The sequence below is a fragment of the Callionymus lyra genome, chromosome 1 (genome assembly GCF_982586985.1).
Source record: "Callionymus lyra chromosome 1, fCalLyr1.hap1.1, whole genome shotgun sequence".
NCBI lineage: Eukaryota > Metazoa > Chordata > Actinopteri > Syngnathiformes > Callionymidae > Callionymus > Callionymus lyra.
In genome coordinates this window covers 15,655,942-15,672,146 of record NC_141818.1, presented here as the reverse complement: position 1 = coordinate 15,672,146, position 16,205 = coordinate 15,655,942, and the positions used below count along the sequence as shown (strand labels likewise).

Sequence of the window (16,205 nt, the reverse complement as noted above, 5' to 3'; positions counted from 1 at the left end):
CGCTCTAGTTAAATTCGTTCGGTTCGTATCCTCTAAAAAATGAACACACAGCCAAATAATCTACAATTTATTTAATTTAATAATAATGATAATATTAAAAAAAATAAAAATTGGTTATAACAAATATTTTTTATCGCCGGAACCACTGCCATTGTCAACGCCTACCGAGTTTCTGATTGGCTAACGCCCTCTAATAGTAATCTTTGATTGGTCATCGCTCAAGCCACCACTCCTTGCAGTCGAATGAACCACCCATAAAGCAACCAGCTCCTACCCGATTGGCTCTTTATAAAACAGATACGCTCGTGGTTGGTCGACGTACCTGTCAATAACCTCCCCCCTGTTAACAAACTGTATAATTTTCCCATCGACAGGCTGATGTTCGTGAGTCAAGTGCTGATAACCGCCTCGCTCGTCAACCGGAGACACTACTTTATTTAGTCTTGGTTCGTTTTAATTTCGCTTTAAAAAAAAATTAAGACATTTTTTTCCCTTCGATTCGACCTTGTTGTCATCCGGGACCATATGTTAGGGGAAGCGAGCGGCAGAGACTGTCTGACTGACGGGAGGACGGCGCGGTTCGTGGCTGTTGTTGTTGACATACACTCGGCACCGATCGAACCGAAGATAAGTTCATTCCAGCGATAGACGTCGAGAGGAGGAGGAAATAAGCACCGCCGGTGAGAACACCACTGACCACTGCCGGCCAGCACAGAAGCTCCCCCTAAAAAAAAACCAAGAGGACACCACTCACGTCCAGGTACTGCGACTGACAGATGTTATTTCCTCACTAATACAGAATTTATTCAATTGTGTGGTGAAGTGTCTTAAATCCACTTGAAAATCAATGCTCTGTATCTGCTGCATTACCACCATTTTTTAGAAGAGCCTCAGTCGATGTGAGGGATGTTTTACCTTCTTGTCTTTGTAGTTTATTCCTTTAATCTACTCGGTATTCATGTTCAGTTTAAATTCCCCCCAACCCTACAATAATTTACAGTTTATCTGTGTGGAAAATGTATTAAAAATATATGGCAAAAAAAATAATATGATAGTTTCCTCTTTAAGAAAAGTATTTTACTTTTCGACATCAATGGATTCATTATCTTGTCACATTTTTTTTTAAATGTAGGCCAATTGTGACAGTCATGAGAATGACTCGGTGGTTGAAACAAGGCTATCAAATTTTTTCTACTAAAACATCATCAATCATGGACTACAAAGGGGGGAAAACCACCATTTCTATTTTTTTTTTTTAAACATCTCACATGATGGGGTTGGACTACTTTCTTTTTTGCCAGAAGGCACGTGGTAAATCAAGTGGAAGAAGGTTTTCTTCCGAGGACACAAATTGAACACATAAGTAGAGAGGATCTGTACTCTGGAGTGAAGGAGGGATGTCTGTAAAGTGTGTTTTGACCTGGAATGAAAGAAGAAAAAAAACGATTTAAGAATCTATCTTAAAGGACATCCAGGAAACGGTGTGTTTGTTTTGGATCTGTGTTGGGTTTCCTCCCTCTGTCATTCACTCGGTTCCACCACAGTACTTTTCAGAATAAGGAAGTTGGGTTTAACTACTTTTTAGTTATACTTAAATATATATTAAGGGTTTAATAGTCCTATTTCTGAATTTTAATCTCACCATTTAGATTTCTCCTGGAAAATGGACTAGTTTTTGTTATTCTGGGATCAATGGTGTCAGAGTTGAAGGTGCCTGTGTTTTCATTGGTATTTATAAGACAGGACTACTACATAAATGAGTGTTTGAGGGACAGTTGTTGGTAAAAAAAAAAAAGATGTGAACACAAAGTTCTTGAAATAAAATAGTTTGGATACATCGAGAGAAGTATCCAAACTATGGTGGAAGTAACAGAAGCGAGAAAATGACCAATTAGGTTTTTGAATGTGATAAAAGAGGACTGACATACTGAGAGATCAAATGAAAAGAAGTTACTTTGGCTGAGTAGCTAATGGCTACATAAAGAGAGACACCTGTACTGATTTTGTAACGTACCCATCGTTTCAGTGACTACACAGTGATAAAAGTCAACAGTTTTACATACAGTTAATCTCTAGTTCTACACAGCATCATAACTTAAGTAAGTAATAGTTATTTGTAAAGCGCCTTTCTAGACCAGGGTCACAAAGCGCTTGAACAATACACATCTAAAGGAATGGTAAAAGATAATGGTATTAAATGTAGAAATAATCCACCAGTGGACATAAAAAAAACCCCCTATTTTTTCAAATACTACTTTATTGAGAAAGATGAAGTTTACTTATTATATAAATAACTGGGTCCTTTTCATCCCAAATCCACAGAAAATGTAAACATTTCACAACAGAAAGAAAAGCTAAAGCTGTTAAGCAGGGTCTTGTGTTTGCAACAAAGAAACCAATAGATTTTTGGTGTGCATAACAAAAATGTGAGTTTATGAAAATGTAATATAATCGGAGTCACAAGAACCAGTAGTAACAATACATATCACTGTACAGGTGAAATATTACAATATATTGCAATATGCTGCCATACTGTAGGAACAAGGATGTATTTGTAGAATTGCCCAAGTACTCTGGCGTTGCAAAAAAGAATAGATTTTAAAAGCTACTGGAGTTGACTGTATCCTCTCGTCCTCATTCATTCCTGGGACACTTAGGACACAGGACTTAATTATTCCTTTAGCTGCTGGGGATGTTATGATGAATTGCAACATAAAATGAACAAACACCGTGTTATTTTATGCTCACTTTATGAAAATATAAACCATAAAAAACTATGTTAAGAATAAGATATGATTTGAAATGCTATAAAACTTCCGGTCAAAATGGCGCCTGTGACTGGCAATGCCTAGAATAGTCTCCTGCTGTTGAGTGTTTAAAAGTTGTCTTTACAACCTTTTATGCTCTTTCCTCATTGCATATGTCTCAAGCCTAGGATCTAAAATAATGTAAAAATTGTTACAGTGGGTTTTAATATCAATAAGGTAACATGAAAAAATAATGCAACATTTAAGTGTATCGATATTTACTTACACTCCTAACCAATACCAACTCTGCTCATAGATGTCGAATGTCTGCATCATGGTTTCAGTGGCCAGTTCAAGATTGCCTGATGTAGTAATGGAATACTTCATCACGTCACCATAGGTTGTGGTTGCCTTTTTATTTTCAATAATGTGTGACATGGAGACACAGATGAAGAGGAATCTCTTCTACCTCCAGGCTCACACCGAGGTAAACACAGGCAGAACCCTTAAGTCAGCATTCCTCAGTTTCAATGCAACCCGTCAGCTTTACTGGCTTAGTGACAAAAAATTAAGACGCGTGCTTGGTAAAGCATTCGTACGATTTGCACTTTAAATGCACGTGTTTCCCAAAAAGGTGTGATGGCTCTTAGCAGCTCTGTGGCAAATACAGAAGACATTCTCCTGCCATGACATACACAGGAAAGTGCCTTTAGTAGACGTGAGAGGTAAATCTGTTTCATTCCTCTGTGCCAGCGGTTGATTTGTTTTCCAAATTAGTATCGGTTCTTAAATTATTGCTGCTCAATAGTAAATGGTTATTTCAGGTTTAGAAAGTATCATTTCTACAAGGCCAGTTTCTGTCGAAGGTGCAGGATTTCAAGGAGAGTAAATGCTCTCGGTTTGTTGAAGCCTTAAGGCTGTAACAAGAGACAAATGCTCGACGTTATTTCTCCTCCATAGTGTTTGCTCATGTGTGCAAATGTGATGCACTGAAAGGCTTGTGACCCTGGTTTCATGCATTTCAAGCTCTTAAAATCAAGTTGGTTTTTTCACTTAGGATCAAAGAACTGACCTCTTTTGACAAGATTTGTTTTGAGAACTGAATAGCCTTATAGATGGACTATATTGAGCAGATTTCTGTTAGTGTGTGTCTTTTACAGATAAGCATTTCAATTTGTTGTGCGGGGTGTGTATTGGCAAGAATCTAGCGATACCATACACATCTTGATAAATGGACAACAATATTATATATTGTGATACTGTAGGATCAAGGATATATTTGTAGTATTGTCCCGAGTACTTGAATCGTTGACGTTGCAGAATTGACATGACTCTCGTTGAAGTCGTAACAACCTTAATTTGTTTTGAAACCAAAATATTTCCAGCCATAAAAATGTATAGCTGCTAGAGTAAACTGTATCCTCTCGTTCTCAGTCATCACTGGGATCCCGTGGCATTTGATTTTCTTCTTTAGCTGCAGAGAAGGCTAGGATTGCTCCCGTCGGCGGGAAGTTTAATTAAAACACAAAAACTCCATCAATATTTGCATGTTAATTTAAAATAAAATACAAAAAATCGAATTATTTTATTTTAATGATGAGTTTACTTTTTTTGAACTGTAAACCTTAAAATAACTAAAGTAAAAAAAATAATATGGGGAAAGAAAAATAATTGATGCAGTTCTGTCTAATATTAATACAGTGTCTTGAATCAAATATTGTGATATATCACTTTATTGATACTTTCTATTACTCTTAGTGTGCAACATTGAACGACCTAAGAACCAAACTCAAGGCCAAAAACCTGGCCTTCATGTTGATATTGTGACCCATGAACAAGGCTGTGTTGAAGGTAACATTAGAAACGGATATTTCCTTGATCAACGATTGTACGTTAATGAAACTTCCAGTAGGATTAAAACTAACTTTGAAAGAAAGAAAGTTGATGATGATCAAATAAATAAAGTAAAGTAAATATTTTCTTTAGCCGCTACTAAACTTGTTTGACACCTCGCCCTAAGTCATGAGAAACGCTTCTTCTCGATGAAGTTTTCAAACAGTTTTCGACACTAACTAACAATAAAATGGCATTGTATTCAACATGTAACATTTGTCCTTCGCAGTGTTTCGAGGATGAACCACTTGTCCTTCAGCGAGCTGTGCTGCCTGTTCTGCTGTCCGCCATGCCCCAGCAAGATCGCCTCCAAGCTGGCCTTCCTTCCCCCCGAGCCCACCTACAGCCTCATGAGCGACGACAGCGGCAGCCGGTGGACGCTGCACCTCTCCGAGCGCGCCGACTGGCAGTACTCGGCGCGCGAGCGGGAAGCCATCGAGTGTTTCATGACGCGCACCTCCAGAGGGAACCGGATCGCCTGCATGTTCGTCCGCTGCTCCCCGAACGCCCGCTATACTTTGTTATTTTCCCACGGAAACGCCGTGGATCTGGGCCAGATGAGCAGCTTCTACATCGGTCTGGGATCGCGCATCAACTGCAACGTTTTCTCGTATGACTACTCCGGGTACGGGGCCAGCTCCGGGAAACCGTCGGAGAAGAACTTGTACGCCGATGTCGACGCCGCGTGGCAGGCGCTGAGATCACGGTAAGAAGGAAGAAGATGTACTGATGAAGTTAAGGGCGAAACCCAGTGATGCGATAAATGCAGCTGTTCCGAAGTCTATAGAAGTGGTTCAAGTTGGGACACCTCTGGATTACTGGAGGATTTCACTGTGAATTGCATTATAGACCAAACAAACGCACACTAGTAACTCATGATATGTGTTATGGTAAATTATGAACAACAAGATCTTTGTCATTTCTGCCCTTTACACCACAATGGTGAGTGTGTTGTCAGTTGCTACACATGGAATCCACATGAATCTACTGTTTTTATTTAGCAGAAAACAAATGTGAAGGGACTTGACGTGGTCGGTCATAAATAAGTACTTTACCCTTTTTAAAGTAATTTTGTTCAATCTGTAGCCTAATAACACAAGGGGCCAAATGTTAGACACAGCTTAGACGTATTATGGAACAGAATCTATATTTAACATTTTATTACTGGCTCACCTCTAACAGGAAGTAATAAATGGTGGCAAAGTGTATCGGGTGTGACCTAGTTTCTGATACACTTTAATTACTTAGTAACCTTTTCAACCAACTCAGTCTATTTGACTATTTATCTAAAGTGTTAATATCTCAGGAGTCGGCCTTCATATGATAAATGGAAGTTTTTTGAGGTGGAAAAACATTGTTTGGTCTATTTTTCTTTCTTTCTTTGGGTCTTCTAGCTGTTTGTTTTTTGCTATTTTATATATACACATGTAGACCAACAACAGTTTTTTTCCGCACAAATACAGATTACGTATTTGCCATTTTATGTTGGGGATTGTTGGAGGAAACTGGACTAAATGTCTCACAGAAATGCCACAATTTTAGGAAAAATTATTCTCAAAATGTTTACTTTTGAAGTCTAAATTAAGAGTTTTGCTTAATTTAATTTCACATCTAAGGATCAGCAATATACTGTTGCATTCATCCCCGAAAAAGGTGAACTTAATGACACTAAAAAATGAGTCGTCATAGCTAAATGTGTGAAGAGATCGTCTTTGTGAATAAAAACATACAATTTGTTAGCAATACCAACAGCAGAAAAGCTGACGCCGGCGTTGCTCAACTCCTTTTCTTTTGCTGAACTTGTTTCCAAAATATACTAATTGTCGACGTAGCTATGGGGCTGGACAAGCTGAGCAGGAAGCTCCTGACTGTAAAGTTCCCGAATACAGGAAGAAGCCTCTTCTCTAAAGAGGAACTTGCTTTTCCTGTGCGAGCTTGATGAAGATCCTCTGAACCGACGCTTATGTTTGTAGTTGTCACTTTTTGTTTTGAAGGACCAGTTGTCAATACAAACGGATGGATTCCTTCAAGTCCAAATTTGCCGTCGCATCCTAGTAATGAAGGTGAATCAAGAGGAGACGGTGTCTGAAAGAAGATGCAAATCCTTGGCTCGCGATGTACTCTTGAAAACCTCAACACAAGTTTGTTTGCACTGTGCATATTTCCCTAATGGTTTTCTACTCAAGCACACTCAGTTTTGCCCTCGCGCTAATCGTCTGTTTATCTTCAACAGCAGGACACATCTTGGCTTAACATCAATCTCTTTTGCTTTATTTCCAAGTTAATCCCTTTAAAATCTGCCCCAGAAAATTGGCCAGATATTTCAAAAGCCTGGTACAAAGTCCGTCCCTCGCCTCGTGGTTTGTGGGTTTAAGACCAGAGCAGCATAACTGAAAATAAGCTCTTAACATTTGGAAAAGTGCTGTATAAATATTGTATTTTTTTTTCAGAAAACAATTGAATTTTATTTCTATCATAACAAAAAACTGGGAGCTATTATGACCTGAAAAAAGAGGTCCTGTGACTATGAGCAAGGACAAAAAAAACATCCTAATGAATTTGTTAGAGGATAATGTGACCCCTGAACCAGGTACGTTTAAATTTGGCCCAAGGGTTGTTTTGCGACCCTATTTGCAAACCAAATTTTAGAGAAATATTCCAGGTCATCGCTGACAAATGATGTTTATCACGAGAGGAATCCAAGTGTCTCATGCTCACCACAGGCTTGTGTGATGAAGGCGTGTTGTTTAAAGAATATGGGACAAACGTCTCACAATTTGACAGCTGCAGATGGGATTATTGTCGCACTAGCGCTAGGTTAGTAAATAGTACTGAAACATGGAAAGACGTTCAAATCACACAACGATCGAAATCCGTCCTTTGTTTAACATTCTTTCACAACCAAAAAAACTACATTTTAGAATCAACTTAAAACCAACATTGATAATAATGTACGTTTTTTTTCCCGTATTTTCAATCATAATATGGTTGTTTATCAGGGATTTTGACCAGCTGTCTGTTTTCCAATTCTCTGACCTTTCGGATTACAAATCAATTAAATATAACGACTGCTGGATGTGTGTTAAGTGACGTTTTTTAGGTTTTATGATGTTATTATCATCATAATTACACTGGACCTAACATAGAATGTGCAGATTTTCTAGACCTTATGATTATGATTTCAGTTTGTATTGGAGCTCGTGTGATTATCATGTGTTTGCGAGTTTTTTTTACTGTATAATACCTTATATTGTTTCATACATAGTCTACACTTTTGTGTCTGATATGTTTTACTTTTATTTTCTGTATGACTTGCTGTACCGAGGCGTGATTGTCATGTTTCTAGGCTGTGACCTATTTTGTCTGGAGTGTCGTGTGTGGTTTTATCAACGTATCCAGGCCCTTTTTTTTACGGGGGTCGATCTTTTGTTTGGTGTTTATTAACTCCCAGCAGCGGAAAGCAGATAAAAAGCAGGAGTGCTTTAACATGTATCTTGAAGTCATGTATCACGAACAGTCACACTTATAACCCGAGGTCATGTCCAAGATGCCCAGTGACTCAGACCAGCTAAACGGTTTTAGGTTAGTCGTGTATTTGGGTGGGAATATTTAACGTGTATAGCAAGATAGAAAGGACTCTCCTTAAGGATGGATTGTGTCAACATCAGATTTTGGTTCTGGACTTCAAGTTTATTCACTCAGACAGATGGTAGCCACTGTTTTTTTTTAGGTTACACCAACTCAAACATTCCTCCTGTGTGAAGTTGTTGGAGCAAGGTTCGCCTCACCTGAGCAGGGAGTGGCTGTCGGCGTGTGAGTCAGCAGCGCTACAGCCTCTATTATGACACCAAGGATTACACACCGGGTACAGTGTGTTTGTCCCTGCTGAAGAATGCCCTTGTATCCTTTTTCCTTGCCCTTCTGAGATGGAGGCAGGCCAGCAGTTGGTTCTGCTGGTCCGGCATTGATCGGGTAACCCGGCAACCGACTTCCAATTAAACTCTACGGTGTGTTCAAAACAAGTCACGACTTCAAACCCTTTTTTTCTTGAAGGTGTTGTGTAACCGGAGACTATTTATAGGTGAGAATAAAAAAAAGGTTGAAATCTCCCCTTTTTTCGTACGCGTCAGGTTGGGGGATCCCCCGCTGTAGTGCAGATGGCAGAAAAGAAGAACATATGCCCAGGATATCCTAGAATATCTACCCATCACTTTCCATCAGAAAGCCGGAAAAGGACACGGCGTCGCAAGTAGAAGGAGGATGTGATGCCTGATCAATCGGAATCCTGTCTAACCCAGTAATGGATGGCGGTGTGGGGGGAGGGGGCTGTTGCCATGGAGCTGTGGCTTTCTATAGTCTACGGGTCACAAGTTCAGGCGGTGATGTGAATGATAAGTCACAAGATATCTGTGAATCGTAGCGCTCCGTCTTACCTAACCCAACTTCCTGTCGTCCGTGGAGAGACCCTGAACGACGGTTCCTCGTTTCCCATGACCCAGCTAGATGTTGTGACACCGATGGTGGTGTAAAGGTTTACGGCCAGTTTTCAGTTGTTGTTTTTGAAGGTGCTTCACCCAGATAAGTAGAAGATAGTAGGAGATAAGTCGTTCTTTTCTGTGTTGTGTGACCACCAAACTGCTTTACAGAACAGGACAAAAGATGGAATAGAAATAGTCATTAAGCCGCATAGATGTATTTCTTGTCCATTAATACCATTTCCTGGAGCATTTTCCTTCTTATTCTTCTTATTCCGTGAATGCAAATGCATCTGATGATATCCAGAAAAGTTTTTTTTGGTGTTTCCATGTACCAGTAATCGTTGATGGTTTTCTTGCAGCACACAACCATAGGTTTTTTTTTTACAAGGTATTTGTCTTCCTTCAGTACTGTATTGGAAAATGTATTACAAAGATACCTATAAGTAAAAGTCTATGGGAAATTATATGCCAGTTTTTTTAAACTTTTTAAAAAGTACATCCTTCCAGAATGTGATTATTTCAGAACACAACCAGATAATATGGGAATCTACTGAGAGACTTTCTAAAGTTACCAGCAAGATAAAACCAAAAACGGACAGACAAGAGTCTTTATTTTGTATAGCAAACAAATATTGCAAAACAAGAGTAAATTTGGCAACAACACAAAACAAATCATTGACGACATTGCAGTCACACTATTCCACCGGAGGCGGGACCACAAAAACTCAGTTTTCAACTCGTAGTTAAGTAGTAAATCATAACCACCTACGCTGTTTAGACTTGCTTGTGTGCACATTTTGTTCTTGTCTTCAGAGTAGAGCAATATTATGATCGATCAAACAGAAGTGTTTTTTCATTTTAATTGTAAAGCCAGCTCGCTACCAAACATGACCCACAAAACCTACAAGTTGTGGTCCTCCTTTAACATTGTGACTCTGGCTGAGTATTTCCAGGCTGTTGCTTGACCTTTTAAGTATATATTTTATTGGGTATTGTTTTGATTGTTTAAGCGCTTTGTGACCCTGCTCTAGAAAAGCGCTCTACAAATATAAATTACTTGCTTAAATTAATTACTATTTAATGCCTAATTTAATTATGAGTTGTGTAAATACATGTTTGCATTTCTGCAAATGCTCTCACGGGACAATGTCTTACTTTCACTGAATTTATTGCAATATTTCAGCACCTCCATGGAGATATGTTCGCAATTTTCCTGACATATAATAAGTTGAATTGGAAAAAAAATAGTTTGTATAGCCAGTTTAATCCATCTTCATCTAATCCTCCTTGACACTGCTGTCGTTACTCTCTGCAACTCTCTCACGCCCTCCACTTTTCTCCACTATTTATAATAATGGGGCGAGGTCAGCTGACACGCTGATGGTAAACACTTCTGCAGTTCCTGCCGGTGACTTCGTAAACATTTTAAAAGATCACATTTTTGTGCGACTAATGTTACGTTTTGTGATTAAAGCTGTAGCAAAATAATGTTTTAATTAGTTTGGTCGAGTTGAAGCGTGTCAGGCGAGACAGTGATGTTCTTGGAGCATGTTTCCAGGTCATCAGCTGACTCCCTGGTCGTAGTGGCTCACATTCTCCATAATCATCTGAGGAATGTCTTCTTCTCCCCTTTCTCCTTCATTCTTTTCTTTGCTTCTGTCTGTTGTATTCAGTCTTTCCCTTTATCTGTTCACATCTTGTTCACCTCTCTCCATGAGTCACAGGACTGAAGTAGTCGTCTACGATTTTTACGACGATTAACAACTGCCTTTAATCTGAAAATCGGTTATTGTAGATTTAGTAAAATAGTTTCTCACGATCACACTCTGCTGATTAGCATCAGTTAAAAGCAATAAACATTAGTTTATTTCTTTCTATGTGTAAATCTTTCTTGCCGAAGACAAGATCACTGTTTTGTTTTAAGTTTCTTTTTTTTTAATAAATATTCATAAGTGCTTGACAAACAATCCACTTCCTGTTTCTTCACAGTCTGGCTTGTGGTTCTTGTGAAACACATTTCTAGACTTTTAGGAAGTTATACACAAAGGAACTGTTTCAAAATGAACATTCCTTTGAACTTAAAATGGAGTATTAATACTAATGAGTTGTGTGAGAAACACTCTATACTTGCATGTATATATATATATATTTTTTTATTCACGATACTGAATCGATTTAGAAAAGAAAAAATGGCTTTTGGCTTCCAGTTCATATTCCTTTTTTTTTTATCAGTTTTTATTGTTTATATTTTTATAAAATAATTTGATTTTTTTATACTTTATAATTAAAATGCCAATATTCACAGTGTTTGTTCATTTTCATGTTGAAATTAAACTTCCAGTTGCTAGATGACACCTTTCACTACATTTTTTTATTCACGATACTGAATCGATTTAAAAAAGAAAAAATGGCTTTTTGGCTTCCAGTTCATATTCCTTTTTTTTTTATCATTTTTTTTATTATTAATGTTTTCATAAAATAATTCGATTTCTTTCATTTCTAATTCAAATGCCAATATTCACAGCGTTTGTTAATTTTAATGTTGAAAATAACCTTCCAGTTGCTGGATGTCACCTATCATTACATTCTGCAGCTTCAGGAACAATGAGATTGATGACTGAGGACAAGAGGATACAATCCATTCCAGCATCTTTAAAAATCTGATGTTTGGACACATTTTGGTTTTCAAAACAAACGAAAGCAGTTACATGTCATGTGGTCTGTGTATTCTGCAACACCAGAGTCAAGTACTTGGACAATACTACAAATATACCCTTGTTACTACAGTATTGCAACATATCTCCAGATATCATATCAATGCCCCGGTATTGTAATACATATTGTACTGCTAGTACACACCCCTCGTGGTATTACAGTAATGATAATGTAGCAGGTGTTTGTGGTGTTGAAAGTGCCTCAAGTGTTTACGTTAAAGAAGTCTGTAATGATGTGTGTTTTCTGCTCTCCTGCAGGTACGGCATCCGGCCCGAGCATGTGATCGTCTACGGTCAGAGCATTGGCACCGTGCCGTCTGTGGACCTGGCGTCACGTTACGAGAGCGCCGCAGTCATCCTGCACTCTCCGCTCACCTCTGGCATGAGAGTGGCGTTCCCTGACACGAAGAAGACCTACTGCTTCGATGCCTTTCCAAAGTGAGTACACCGGTCTTCCATCTTAAAGACATGTGACCTCCATGATGGAGTGAAGACATTATCACGATGTTTACATCTGCCCTCCTGGCTGTGTTGGTGGAAAACTGTAATCATGTCATGTAGCACGTTTATTCATGCGTTCGTATTGGCACTGCTTCGAAAATATCTGTGAAGTTTTCGTTCTCTTGGCTTTGTTGGTGTTTAAAACTAAGAAACGTTAAAACGTAAAACGTAAAAAATGTGTTTTTACATGGAATGCATGAGCCAAGAATCAAGGGGGTGAAGAAATTTCTTCAAAATGTTTTTTAGATATTTCTGTTATAACGAAGTTTGCCTGCAGATGTCAGGAGAGAACGTTCAAGATTTTATTATAAGAAGAAGCAGGGATTTGTTTATGGAGAATTTAAAAAATCAAGATTAACGGTGAATCAAAAGTAAAGTCCTGTCATTTGCTTAGAATGTGTAAGCAATTTGCAATTTTGTATGTTAAAATATATTAATTATTATTTTTATGTAAAATATAATTATTTTGATTAAAAAAAAAAAAAAAAAACGATTTATCCAATTATTACATTAAAATAAAGGTTGATCTTCTTTAAACACCATTTTTCGAGAGGTCAGGCCTTGGATCGAAAAACAAAAGGCGGGGTCTCTGGCCTGGGGGCTCTTTGATCAAATTTAATTTACACAAACACGTTTTGTAAGAATAGTTTATTTTTATTTTTGTAATAAATCCATACAAACCGCATAATCAAAGCCATATGAATGATAACAATTGATACAGTGATGATCTAAATTCTTAACTAGCTGACAATGTGCAAAGATGGAGCCTAATCTTGCAGCCCGGCACCTATAAAATCTTAGACGTCAAATGGCCTGCGGGCCACAAGTTTGGGACCTCAGTCCTTGCTGGTAAGCGATGCCATCATCTAGAATCAAGATGATCTGCATAATATAGAAACATAAACATGTAAACAAGTAAACCTGTTTCTTAATGTATAATATATTAAATATTATATATATTGAAATATATATTATTATTATTATTTTATTTTATATATATATATATATATTAAAGCTCCTTTAAAAGTACACTTTTCCTTTATATTTATTTTTTCTTTTAACTTTTTAAACTGGATTCATCTTCATAATCAGAAAACTAACACAGGAATTCGTTGTGGTTTCATTACAGAATATAAAAAATGAAATACGAATGAGAAAAAATAATTCAATAAAATACGATAAATTAAAATAAAACAAGAGACAATCAATTGGTTAAAACTATTTTCTTGTTTTTTTTTTGCAATGTGTTCTTATGTTCTATTTTATTAACTCGCATAATCTGGTCTTGTTTCATATTGATGTTAATATTGTGCTGTTTTTATTGTAGTATGTCCATTTTTTATTTTAAATGTACCCAGTTTTTAATTCTGCTTTTATTTAAGGCAATTTTCCATATAGAAAAACATTATCGTTATAATCTTCTGCTGGTTTCACTGAACATGATCCTTACTCAATCTCTTTTTTTTTCTGCAGCATCGACAAGATTTCGAAGGTGACGTCACCGGTCCTGGTGATCCACGGCACCGAGGATGAGATCATCGACTTCTCGCACGGCCTGGCCCTGTACGAACGCTGCCAGCGCCCCGTGGAGCCCCTGTGGGTGGAGGGGGCCGGTCACAATGACGTGGAGCTCTACGGACAGTACCTGGAGAGGCTCAAACAGTTCGTCGCACAGGAGCTGGTCAACCTGTAGGGGGCGACAGAAATGCTTGGTTGAGTTTTCAGTGCTTGTCGAGCCAAAGTCCCATCATCATCAACAACAACGACAACAACAACCACGCCACATGCAACTGCTGTGAACTTGAAGATAATTTACCTTTAGAAACTTTTTTTTTGTTCTGTTCTTGTTTTATCGTGTTGCACTCTTGCACATATCTTGAATGCTAGAGAAGGAACATGCCAAGCCACAGCTCAGCTGGCATGTGTGTGTGTGTAACGTTTCCGCTGCCTTTAATTGAAAGAGTTTTTGAACCTCTTGATCCACTCGCCAGGTTCTGAGAAACAGCCTTGATCATTGAGCGTGTGCCAGATTCCTCAGTCTAACTTGAGTTCTATCACTGTGGTCCGATCACACTCTCGGCAATGATTTTTCTTTTTTTTTTCTATACTTTCAATAATTTGCACACGTCAGAAGTCACTGGAGAACCAACATGACAAACTGATGGTTAGTTTAAGAAGTGCCAGTGTTGCCCAATGCTTTTATTCTAAACAAAAAAAAATGGTGTCCCATACGTACTAAAATCTTATCATCCAACCATATTTCTGTCCTTTATTTTTTTAATTGTATTTCTTGTTAAAATCTTTAAAAAACCCATGTTCATTTCCATGAGAACTCTAGAAACCTGATGTCATACTACTCGGGTAGAAATGCAGTCGTAGTGTTCACCAGGTCGATTATCAACTAACAGATGAAACCATCACGCCTATGGGTGCTACTGTAAACATTCAGGTCTGATTATCAACCAGATGTATGGAAGAAATGTGTTCAATCGATCCGTCAGGATCTTTTGTTAATGTTTGTCATGTTGTAAATAATATTTGTACTGGATGTCTCATTTTTTTATTTTGTTTTTTTGTTTTTTTTTAAATGGAAACAAATCTTGTGTCTCCTTTACTAACCGTATCTTACATGTTCCCTCCCCCGAATGTTTAATGGATTTTCAGTTAACCCTGGAACTTGTGACTATTTTTTCTTTCAGCACAGAAGGAGCTAGTATGTTGACAAACATGATGTTGATGGAGAATAAAATGGTATATTCAAAACATAATGTATAAGCAGTATTGTTTGATTGACGGTTGTGGATTTTTAATTCTGAATTTGTAACGATCAATTTATATAGTATACAAATCTTTAAACTCAATTTTTTTAAATGCCACGCACTGGTGCAACGTGTCAAGTAATATCTATTATATAATGTTACAAACAATAACAAACTCTGTGAAGCACCATTACAAGTTTTGGTTGCTATGGAACACGCCTACTTCCATGACCTTAGCGTGACATAGGTGTGTGACCCAACTGCACGGATCAATTGCTTCTCTTTCATTGCCTGGATGTTGGCACCTAATTATTTTACGCTGAATGTAAGTAAGTAAGTAATATTTATTTATATAGCACTTTTCCAGACCAGGGTAAGTAAGTAATCTATATTTATATAGCGCTTTTCCAGACAAGGGTGACAAAGCGCTTAAACAATCAAAACAATACTCAATAAAATATATATTTTAAAGGTCAAGATAATACTGAGAACAACACAGGAGTTCCAGAAAATCAAGGAAAAGTCTGCACAAATAAAAATGTCTTCTTTTTATTTATTTTTTTAAACATTTCATGTTTACAATTTTTTTGTTTACACTGAATATTAAAAAAAGAAGTATGGATTGGAAATGGACAGCAAACATAATTACAGACCTTTAAATTTGATGATTTCATAAATTCCAAGTCAGATTTCGATGCTGGTAAAGTTTACACTGAATATTTTTTACACATTTAATTTGACACTTTTTTTATGCATTCAAAAAAATAGTCAGAGCTTTAAATTTGATGGTTTTTCAATTTCAAATTCCCAGTTTTGATGCTGTTAAAAGTTTACACTGAATATATATTTACATATAAATTCTACACTTATATACAATATAATGATGAAAATTACTTACTTACTTACTTACATTGAAAAAAAAATGATGGCAAAACAAAATTACAGACATTTTATGTTTTTTCAAATTCAAAGTCTGATTTTAATGGTGTAAAAATTAAGTTTTAAAAGTCCAATGTCACACATTTTATTCCCACAGTCTCCTCATCTCTAATGACCTCATTGCTTGTCTCTGGTCCAAGAAGAAAGTGACGTATAGCTGGGACTCCCGTCCGC

The 16,205-nt window shown here is 37.4% G+C and overlaps 1 protein-coding gene across 1 annotated transcript; it reads left to right on the top strand.

The window, feature by feature from the left end:
• The first annotated feature begins 386 nt into the window (after positions 1-386).
• abhd17b (abhydrolase domain containing 17B, depalmitoylase) lies at positions 387-15,101 on the top strand. The gene is made up of 4 exons (XM_087794735.1): positions 387-760; positions 4,870-5,346; positions 12,091-12,270; positions 13,807-15,101. Exons 2-4 carry the CDS (start codon positions 4,880-4,882, stop codon positions 14,024-14,026), a joined length of 867 nt encoding a protein of 288 aa, XP_087650861.1. The 5' UTR covers positions 387-760; positions 4,870-4,879; the 3' UTR covers positions 14,027-15,101.
• The last annotated feature ends 1,104 nt before the right edge of the window (positions 15,102-16,205 follow it).